An 11174-nucleotide genomic window follows, 5' to 3' on the forward strand; every position below is an offset into this window, starting at 1 on the left:
GTTTCTACTTCTTGTAGAAAGTACAGAGAAGAAATAACTTTCATTTGGAATTTAGCATGGAATCTGGCATTGAGGTTAATATTGTGTTTTGGCCATGCTGGTGTAACTATAAATGGCAGAAATTCCAGAGCTTAGTACCAATTCTGGTCTTCTGGGGTAGAAAGCATTAGAAGGAATGTGGCCAGTTATAACTTTGCCCTGAGGAGGCGGAATTGAGGGTGCAGTGGGGCGGGTGGATTTAAGAGGAAGTAAAGGAGAACAGTGTTTTGTGGAAGAAGTATTCCACAGTCTTAGTTCACAGTTGTCCTACGTGGTGAGGAAACTGAGGCATTGCGATGTTCAATTACTAAAAGCACAGACCCCGTTAGCAACAGAATTGGGGCGAGAACCTAGATTTCTAGGCATTGTCTTTCACAACATCAGGCTCCTTACTTGTTCCTAGTCTGTCTGTCCATATCTCTCATTCTGTTTGTCTCTCCGTCTGTCTCTCTCTCGGATTATGTAGTATACCTCAGTTCACTAATTTGGATTGTGAATGGGAATAGGGTTGTGAATAAAGGCGTTAGAGTTACAGGTAGGCATAATACCTAAAGAAGCCTTGGAAACTTTTTCTTCTGTCCTTGAAGTGCCATGGGCGTTGTTCTCCTGTTGAAAACAAACGGGGAGGGAAAAAAAAAGAAACAATGGACTTCGGACATTGGAAAACAGGTTGTGCAGCACCATGATTCCTAAGAGAAGGGAAACAAATAAGGGGAGCCCTGTGATCGTCCCAGCTTACTCCTCAAGGCTGCAGTGCTGAGGGGAGAAGAGAAACAGCTTACCTGTCTCACTGAATTGAGGAGGCGGAAATCAGAGTTTGGGGAGGCCTCCTTATCTTCTTGAGAAAGGATGCACAGCAGATACAAATTTTGAGGCTTCGTATGGTAGGCAGAATAATGACCTCCAAAAGATGTCCACATCCTAATCCCTGGAACCTATGGGATATGTTACCTTACCTGTCAAAAGGGACTTTGCAGCTGTGATTACAGATCTTGAGATGGGGAGATTTTCCTGGATTATCCATGTGGGCCAAATGTAATCATAAGGGTTCTTATAAGAGGAAGGCAGGAGGGTGAGAGCCAGAGATTTGAAGATGCTATTCTACTGGCTTTGAAGATGAAGGAAGGGGTCACAAGCCAAGGAATGCAGGCAGCTTCCATAAGCTGGAAAAAGCAAGGAAGCAGATTCTCCCTAGAGCCCCTAGAAGGAATGCAGCCCTGCTGATACCTTGATTTAGCCCAGTGAATCACATTTCAGACTTTTGACCTCCAAAACTGTAAGATAATACATTTGTTTTTAGCAGGTCTAAAATTGTTTCTATTCTCCTCCCTCAAGCTTGACTGATAATCTGGTTGGGTAGGATTCCAGGTTGGAAATCATTTTCCTTCAGCATTTTGAGGCATTGCTGATTTTTGTAGCTTCCAGTGCTAAGAAGTTGATACAGTTCTGATTCCTCCTCCTTCGGGTGGGACCAGTTTTATTCCCCTTCTCTTAGAATCTTTTTTATCCCTCATGCTCTGAAATTTTATAAAATTGTGGGCCTTTTTTGTTCATTGTACTGGCTACTCAGTGGGCTCTTTCAGTCTGAAAACTCTGCCCTTCAGTCTTAGGGTATTGTCTTCCATTATTCTTTGGAAATTTTCCTCCTTCCATTTTCTATCCTCTCTTTTGGAAATTCCTGTTAGCAATTAGATCATCTAGAGCAGTCCTTTCGTTTTCTTAATTTTTTCTGTTTTGCAGTTTCTTCTAGAAAATTTCTGCAACTTTATCTTCCAACTTTTATTAAATATTTAATTTCTGCTATCTTTTTATTTAATTTTCAAGAGCTATTGCTTATTCTCTGGTTCTAATAGCCCGTACTTTTCATGGATGCATTGTCTTATCTCTCTGAGCATATCATTTTTTCTTCTGTTTTATGATTTTTAAAAAATGTTTTCTTCTGTTACTGGATTTTGCTGTTTCTTTTGAATTCCCTTTTTTCTTTTATAATTTTTGTCTTTCATGTTAAAAGCTTTCCTTAAATGCCCAGCGATCCTTGCTTATCTGTTCATATTGAAGGCACTCAGATCTGATCACGAGCTCTTTTCGCAGAGACAGAGCTTACTGGGTAGTAGGCTTCACTGTTTGTATAAAGTGCTGGCTGGCTTTCACTGGGGGGACCCCCTAAGTATCGGTTGCTAAGGTCTTTTCTCTTGGGTTAGTCGATTTCTCCAGAAAGAAATCCTCTGATCTCATGCTTGGGAATGGAGCAGAGGAAGGAGAGAGGGGGGGCTCCCTGTTCAGTAAGTGGATTTGCCCGCCCTGTTTTCAGCACCAAGACCCCACCCTGCTATGACTGCTGTCCCTGAGTCAGAGATGGGCTCAGCTCTCCTGTGAGTAAACCCCCAGGGTTCTGCCCAGGCCTGACTCTGTGGCGTTTTCTGGAGGTTAGTGAGAAGCAATTCAAGCACTGTGTCAATCTATATTATCATTTTTCAGCATTTGCAGTATGACACCAGGTCAGCTTTGAGAGGAAAGCTGCAGCGTGCCTCACGATCAATTCCTAGGTTATTTCCTTTGCTCTCAGGGCAGGCCCCTGAAGGCCTCTTCTCTAACATGTTGCAAATCAGGGTTTCTGTTCAGTGACATGTACCTGGAGCACCCTTTGTCTTACTTGGTTATTTTTCATCAAGTCATACTGTACCTTTTATTTTTACATAAAAGTTACACAACTTGTTAAAGACATTTTCTGCCTTACCTGTTTCTGGAACTTATAAAGCCTTTGTCGGTCCACACAAGGCTTGGAAGTGGACTGTGTGATTCCCTTGGAGATTTATCTTCCAATTTTTGTTTTATTTAGGTTTGCATTCAGTGGTCAACTTGGAACAGGGGCTGCTATCCTGGGGTTGAAACATTTGCTTCAGATACTCCACAAAATTCCTAAGCGCTACAGGGCCTTAGGTGATGCTGGTGTGTGCTCTTACTTGCCATCACACGCCATCTTCAGTACGTGTATCAGAAACACCTCTGTGTCAGAGCACCAGAGGTTTTTATGGAAGTTGTTCTTACCAGGATCCTTTTGATATATCTTCAGTTGTTCAAACTGAGGCAGAAAAGGTTTCACGGTTTAGGAAAAACTGGCTTGACCTGATATGTTCCTCTTATTAGGTAATTTATGAGATTAAGTACTTTTTGTAAGTTGAGCACAACCAAAGGTAGCAATTGTTTTGAAGAGTCAGTCATTCCATTGCATGTTCTCTTTGATCACTTCCACACACACTTGAGTGCTCAGCATACTTACAGTGTAAACCGGATGTGGGAAATGCAGGCATGAGTATCACCCAGTCCCTGCCCTCCAGAACCTCAGAGTCTCCTGGGTTGTTCAGGTCATTTTCAGGCTTTTCTATGGTATGGAGAATTTTTTTATGTATATATCCTGACAAAACAGCCTTGAGGAAATCTTCATATTTAGATAGACATCTTAGTGTTTTAAGGGTTAGTGATGTGTTACAAACTAGTATTGACTCTGGGGTTCAGCTCATGGTGTTAGCTTGCGGGGCATTATTTAACTTCCACATCTGTTCCCTTATCTTTGAAATGATGGGTTGGGGCAAGTTGATCTTTAAGCCCCTTCTCATTTTTCCATTGCTAATTATAAGAGTCCATGGTACACCGTGCCTTATAAGGAGAGGTTTAGGCAGTTGCTGCCCACATATTGCACTCAGATCTGTGAAATGGGTGCATGGTAGGGATATTTGCAGACTACCCCTTGGGACTTTCTTCCAAGGGTTCTATCATGACATGCTCCCTGATCATCAAAACCTTCCATTTTCTATCTGCAGGCGTCATCTGAGAGTCTAATAGCATTAGTCATTACTATTTGGACGAATAAATAACTCAAAGTTATTTTATCAGAAGAGAAAGAATACTAGTGCTGCAGGAAGGAAATTTACAAAAGATGAAACATAATAGCCAGGCAGGGCATTAAGTGCACTATATCACTCATCTGTCTTTGGCCACTATTTTTGTTATAATTGGAAGACTAGTAACAGAAGACTTGACTAAAAGTACCTTTAACAGTAAGAAGGGACTTCCCTGGTGGCGCAGTGGTTAAGAATCCGCCTGCCAGTGTAGGGCACACGGGTTCGATCCCTGGTCCGGGAGGATCCCACATGCCGCGGAGCAACTAAGCCCGTGTGCCACAACTGCTGAGCCTGCGCTCTAGAGCCTGTGAGCCACAGCTACTGAGCCCGTGTGCCTAGCGCCTGTGCTCCGCAACAAGAGAAGCCACCGCAGTGAGAAGCCCGCACACTGCAACAAAGAGTAGCCCCCGCTCGCCACAACTAGAGAAAGCCCACGGGCAGCAACAAAGACCCAATGCAGCCAAAAATAAATAAATTAAATAAATAAATTTAAAAAACAGTAAGAAGTTTATTAACTCACAAGAGGCCCAGCAATGTCATTAAGACTCAGGTTCTTCCCATTTTATTCCTTCATCCTCTGCATATTGTCTTTGTTCTCAGGCTCCTTCCCTCAGCCTCAGAATGGCTGCCATGGTTTCAGGTAGTTCATGAAAAAATGCACCTGAGCTGAACTCCTAGAGCTGAATCTCCTCCCAGGTGGTTTTTATTATGGAGGAAAATCTTTACCTGAGGCCCCCCCAGCAAACTTTTCCTAGTCGCCTTGGCAGAGTGGGTCACATGCTGATGCCCTTTCCAGTCATCTGCAGGGGGACAGCAGTTATGATCGGCTTCACCCTGGGGGCAGGGGAGAGCGGGGTCGTTTACCTGAGCGAAGGAAAGGTGCACACGAGAACCAAATTAGGGATCTTCCCGCAAACAGAGTGGGAAGTTGAGTTGGGAAGGGTGTTACGTAGGTGCTGCCTAGAGTCTGGAGTATTCTGGCATTAGGGAAAAGATAAGTACAAATCTTTCTTTGCAATGCTTAGCTTTGAATGACATTGGTTTCAAATAATTTTTGTGAATATATCTTACAAACAGTTGGTTTTCTAGATCCTTTTCTGGAAGTGGTTAATGCTTTGTATACAAAAGGCAAGTGGGAATTCCCTGGCGGTCCAGTGGTTAGGACTCCATGCCTCCAGTGCAGGGGGTATGGGTTTGATCCCTGGTTGGGGAACTAAGATCTCGCATGCCGAGTGGTGTAGTCAAAAAAAAAAAAAAGGAGGGGAGGGGCAAGTATTTATGGAGGACAGTGAGTGGAACAATTATGTATTTGTCAAGTATAGTCTATAGATATGTAATGTCTCCAGAAGTACAACATGTGCATTAGTTCATTTAGTCCTCACAACAGCCCTGTGAGGTAAGTTCTTTTACTGTCCCTATTTTACACGTGAAGAAACTGAGGCTTAGTTAGGTTGAGTCACTTGCTCGAGGTCAGTAGTTAGTGGAAGAGCTGGTATTAGACCCCGATCTGTGTGTGGCTCTAAGGCATGTATTTGTTCTACCCTGCCTGTCCAGTTCTTTTCAACTTCGTTTTGATAATCAGTTTCATTTATCGCCAAGAATGTCACAAGACACATCTGTTTCACATCTATATTTGGTGATGTGAAATAAATACTGAAAATGTGCTTTGTGAACAGTCAATGAGCATGTGGTAAAAACAGATGTTCTCTCTTAGTGATACTTGTGCTAGCTTGTCAGGTGTGAGTCCTCTAGTGCCTGAAGGACCAGATTCAGATTCTAAAGGGCTACAGAGACCATGGAAAGTGTACTTCAGGATATAATAGCTTCCGAGAAATTAATATCTGTTCAGAGATAGGTCTCCTTGCTCTTCCATAACCCTCTTTTCCTGGACCCTCTTCCCACACCTTCACCAGTATGTTTTTATATTGGAATAAATTTCATGCAAGTAGAGTTCAGGGGAAATTTCATCTCTAACTGAAACTAAAACAATAGACCTAGGTCAAGCAATTAGTCTCTTGAAACATTTTCAATAGTAAAGACTACTTGTATAATAAGTAGTTAGGGAAAATATATATGTACAGAGCAATTTTTCACTTGGTTATGGTAATTCTTTGTGGCAACGCCAAAAAAAAAACAAAAAATGGAGGATGAGGGAAAGGTGAGTGTCAAGATGTACAGTAAAAACAGCTCCGTTAAGGGACTTCCCTGGTGGCGCAGTGGTTAAGAATCCGCCTGCCAATGCTGGGGACACGGGTTCGAGCCCTGGTCCGGGAAGATCCCACATGCCATGGAGCAACTAAGCCCGTGCACCACAACTACTGAGCCTGTGCTCTAGAGCCTGTGAGCCACAACTACTGAAGCCCATGCGCCTAGAGCCCGTGCTCAGCAACAAGAGAAGCCACAGCAATGAGAAGCCCGCACACTGCAATGAAGAGTAGCCCCCACTCGCCGCAACTAGAGAAAGCCTGCGCACAGCAACGGACTCAACGCAGCCAAAAAAAACCAGCTCGGTTAATGTAGGTGTTATTGTTGATATTGTTTTAACTCTCGAACACCCCAAAGTGAATATCTTAGCGATGGCAGGTACATTTCCAAGTTGATCTTGGTTCACTGGCCCCTCCTGAAGTCCTCAGTGGTCTTCTTGGCCCTCAAAGTGTCAAAGTCCTGAGGCATGTCCCACAGAGACCCAGGGTACCTACAGCTGCCAAGTCAACCTCGGAACCCGACTTCAGAGAGCTGTGTTAGATTGAGCTAGATTCATCAGCAGATTCCTGAGCTCCGATTCTGGTGAGAATTCCTCTAGATCCATTCTTTCATCCACCCCTTCATCCAACACCTACAGTCTGCCAAAGACTATTCTAGGCATTTAACAAAGCCCCTGACCTGAGGGCCTTATTACATTCTAAGGGGGAAAGGGAGTGAGGACATTAGATAGTGGGAAGCAATTTGAAGAAACTAAATCCATCAGTAGGAAGGAGTTCCTTTTATCCCTCAGTGTTTTCCCAGTTACTTTCAGCAAATTGTTGCGTTCTCTTGCCGTGAAGGACAATACTGTCTCACATGAAAGACCTTACTGGTGTTTTAACATTTACTGACCAATTCAGAGATTATTCTGTTATTTTTCTTTGTTGCTTTCTCTGTGCTCTTTCTTTTCCACTCGCACAGTTTATCAGTTATCTATTGCTATGTAACAAACCACCTTAAAAGACAGTAGCTTAGAACAACCACCAGTTATTTGGCTCCCACTTCTGTGGGTTGGTTGGGCAGGTCTTCCGGTCTAGGGCAGTTCAGCTGACCTCTGCCGGCTCGCTCGTGCATCTGCAGTTGGCTGGACAGCCGGCAGGGGTCTCACTCATAGGCTGACGACTGGCAGGCAGTTGGCGGGCCAGAGAGACACAGGACAACTGGGCTGTGTGTCTCCCATCAGCCAGCAGGTAGCTTGGGCTTCTTCACATGGTGGTGGTGGCTCTGTGGGTTCCAAGATCAAGGAGACAGTGGAAGCTGCAAGGCCTGTTGAGGTCTAGGTATGGAACTTACACATGTTACTTCTGCCACATTCTGTGGGTCAAAGCAAGTGATAAGACCAGCCCAGATTCAAGGGGTTAAGAAGCAGGTTCTTACTCTTGGTGGGAGGAGCTGCAGCATTATATTGTAAGGGTGTAGACGCAACAAGGGAAAGAGTTTGTAACCATCTATCACATGGTGTAAACTCCTTCCCCCATGAATACACCCTAAGCCTCCTAATGGATGAGGTCTTATTGTCTAGGAAGTTACATAATTTAATTTCAGGATCTGTTCTGTTGGAAATGGCTGTTACCAAGGATCCATTAACTTACTAGAAAACACTTTTTTCATTCTTTTCCTGGAAGTAGAAAATAGTTAAAATAGTTAACTTTAACTTTTTATTTTGTAGAATCACATTTAACTTGCAGCTTTTTGAGATGAATATAGAGGGTTTCAGTTTGATTCAGTATTAACAGCGTGATCTGTTGTGTTACCCATGACAGGCATGAGAGTATCACACACTGACTAAAGACAAACACACTGACTTTGACTGCTTCATTTACTTGACTGGTAACCTCGGTATATTTTCAAGTATATTTGTATAACAATATGTTCATGAGAATAATGATTAGTATGTACTGAGTGCTGCCAGACACTGCTTAAGTTATTTGTAGATATCATCTCATTTAATTCTCACAACCATCTTAAGACGTATAATACTATTGTTAGTGCCATTTTAGAGATAAACTAATGCTTGGGGGTTTTAAAATATGCCTGAGGCCACAAGGCTAGTGCTCACCAGTGCTACTACCATGCCCAAGAAGAGCAGCTCATAAGTTCAGACTGCAGATCTGCCAACGTTCAAATGGGTCTAGCCCTTGGGTGTTATTTTAATAACTCTACTTTTAGGTGCACCATTGTATAGCCCTTACAGCTGGGTTTATCCCTTCTGTAGAAGTTGGGGGGCCTGAACACCACAGGATCCCACGTTACACACTAAAGGATGCAGGTTGTGGGACTCCTAGATGGGAGTGAGGATGTTTGGGTTTTTTTTTTCCATTTTTTTCTTCTTTTTATTAGTAGACTTTATTTCTTAGAGCAGTGTTAGGTTTATAGAAAAATCTAACAGAAAGTAAAGAGAGGTCCTATGTACTCCTTCCTCTCCAAAGTTTCCCTGATTATTAACAACTTGCATTGTTATGGTACATTTGTTACAGTTGATGAATTAATATAGAAAACATTATTATTAACTAAAGTCCATGGTTTATATTAAGGTTCACTCTTTGTGTTGTACATTTCTGTGGGTTTCACCAAATGCGTATGTCATGTATCCACCATTACAGATTCATACAGAACAGTTTCAAGGATGTTTATTTTAAACCACATACTTTTGGCTACTGAGCTTATGATTTCAAAGTTGAAAGCTTAAGCATAGTAGTAGACTATTCAAGGAGAGATTTCCCTGGATTGGGAGAGAAGTCGACTTTGGGTTATATTAACTTGTCTTTACCCCTAAAACAGGCCTATTTTGTTGTTGTTGTTTACAATTTTAGAATCTCTGGGTTGGAAGGGACTTTAAGGGTTGTGAAGCACAGCCACCTGTCTGATATTTGAACCCTCGGCCTCCCCTCCTTCCCCAAGAGTCAGAGGACTCGCTCTGCCCCAGGCAACTTTGCCTCGCTGTCCCAGGTGGGACCCTGACAGCTCTCTTCCTTACTGCTGAGGGTGAGAAGAGGACCTCTTCTACTTTAGTCCAGTTAGGGCTTTTCCGTATAGCTCTGTAGATTGTGGCTTTGGGGTTATTTTAAATTTTAAAACAGGAAAAATGGTTACCTGATCTTAGATACCAAAGAAGCAATATTTTTATTGGTTATGATAAGATTAGACTAACAGAATTATACTATAAGTAGGTACGTGTAAGAATATTTGAAGTTTTTTTAAGTACCTATTTGTATAAAGTGACCAGTTCTAATTGATTGTATTTTCGAGTGGCACTGAATATGCTGGTTTCTTGTATCATTCTGAAAGTCATGATTTCAGTGGGTCTCGGGTTGACAGAAGTGCCCATCTTTGTCCTTGAGACTCCCAATTACAAGAGTTGAGGAATTCTGTGACAGGTATTAAGATAAGCGTAACTCCTGAGAAGGAATACTATATTGTTATAGAAATTTTAAAACAGATACAAAAGTAGACAGAATAATGTAATAAATCTCTATGTACCAGCTTGAACAATTACCAAGTATACCCAATCTTGTTTTAAAGTCAATCCCGGGAAAAAAATACAGTCAGTCCTGGACATACTGTTCCTAAGAAGGAACATATGTACCTGAAGACATTCAAAAGAGGGAACTCTTCGCTCTGGAACCCTAACAATATTCACTTTAATCATTGCTTCTGTCCCTGCACCTAATGGGACCACCAGTTTTTCCAAACCTCTAATTCTACTTCTCTTCTCCAGGGCCCAGTCATATATGCGCAACTAGACCACTCTGGCGGACATCACAGCGACAAGATTAACAAGTCAGAGTCTGTGGTGTACGCGGACATCCGGAAAAATTGAGAAGACCCCAGTCATATCCTAAGCAAGAAACAAATCCAAACTGGACTCTTGTGCAGAAAATGTAGCTCATAACCATGTGTGGCCTTGGAAACCTGGACACGGACAAGCACATGTTTATTCATAGAGGGAGAAAAAGAAATGTATAAAGGATATGTATAAATATTCTATTTAATCTTCCTGATGCGAGGAGCCAGTATTGCATGATGAAGAGAGAGATGGTATGATTCTAAGTATACGTAAATTGTCTGTTTTTGTACTTCCCTTCAGGGTCATTTACAGTTGAGAAAATTCAGACACATTCCTATCACCATCATTTAGACGTGGTTTGCCTTAATGGAGATGGTAGCAGATCTTTTAGTATTCTAACAGACATGGCCTTTTCATGTAAGGGCTTAACCCGCCTTAGCGTTTATTGTACATGGAGAGTGGAGCTGCTATGATGGAAGCATGTTCAGGGTGGCCTTTAGCCCAGGGTGTACCACCTATTTGGCGGTTGTTTTTAGAAAGCATCCATTCACTATGCCACTTGGAGACAGGGTGAGAGTTTTTGTTGCTATTTTGCTCTCTAAAATACAGGGCAGTTTTTAGCTTTCAGTGTTGTGTAGACTATAACATCACACCCTGTAAGCATATTGTCCCGATTTGTGGATTCATCATAGCAAGATTAGCAAAGGATCAATGCCGGAAGTCACTTCCTTCCAGGTACTTTTAGATCATTACCATAATCAATACATAATTGAAGTAGGGAACCCAGGCCTGGCTTGAGGAGTACCTGTACCATTTGGAGAGCAAAAGGTGTGTTACATTCTTTGCTCAAGTCCTTCGTACTTGTAATAGGAGTCCCCATACACCTGAAGGAGCTGAGTTTCATTTCCTTTTAAGTAGGCAGAAATGGAATAATTAGATTGCCAGTCTCCAGTATCACAGAGCTCTCTCTAGAGAATCTTCTATATAAAGCTTCAGTCATGCTTCCAGCAGGGGCAGCATCAGTCATGGCTTCTGTAATAGATTCATGATGCGTCCAAGGCCTTTTGAGGCTAAAAAGGGTCTAGATTTTTAAAATTAGCAAACAAGGCTAGTACTTCTACGTTGGGAATCTCTTCTGTTTCTGGTTTTTTGTTCTTTGTTTCTCCCTTCCTCCCTTCCTTTTTTTTCCCCCACCTCCATTA

The 11174-nt window shown here is 42.3% G+C and overlaps 1 protein-coding gene across 1 annotated transcript in view; it reads left to right on the forward strand.

Annotated features, from left to right (window-relative positions):
• MPZL1 (myelin protein zero like 1) overlaps nt 1-10674 on the forward strand; it is a 60434-nt gene extending 49760 nt beyond the window's left edge. The window contains exon 6 of the mRNA XM_036827179.1: nt 9904-10674. Within this exon, the coding sequence (XP_036683074.1) occupies nt 9904-10005 (102 nt within the window). The 3' untranslated portion in view covers nt 10006-10674. The remainder of the gene's footprint in view (nt 1-9903) is intronic.
• The last annotated feature ends 500 nt before the right edge of the window (nt 10675-11174 follow it).

Source organism: Balaenoptera musculus, chromosome 1 (assembly GCF_009873245.2).
Source record: "Balaenoptera musculus isolate JJ_BM4_2016_0621 chromosome 1, mBalMus1.pri.v3, whole genome shotgun sequence".
NCBI classification, from domain to species: domain Eukaryota; kingdom Metazoa; phylum Chordata; class Mammalia; order Artiodactyla; family Balaenopteridae; genus Balaenoptera; species Balaenoptera musculus.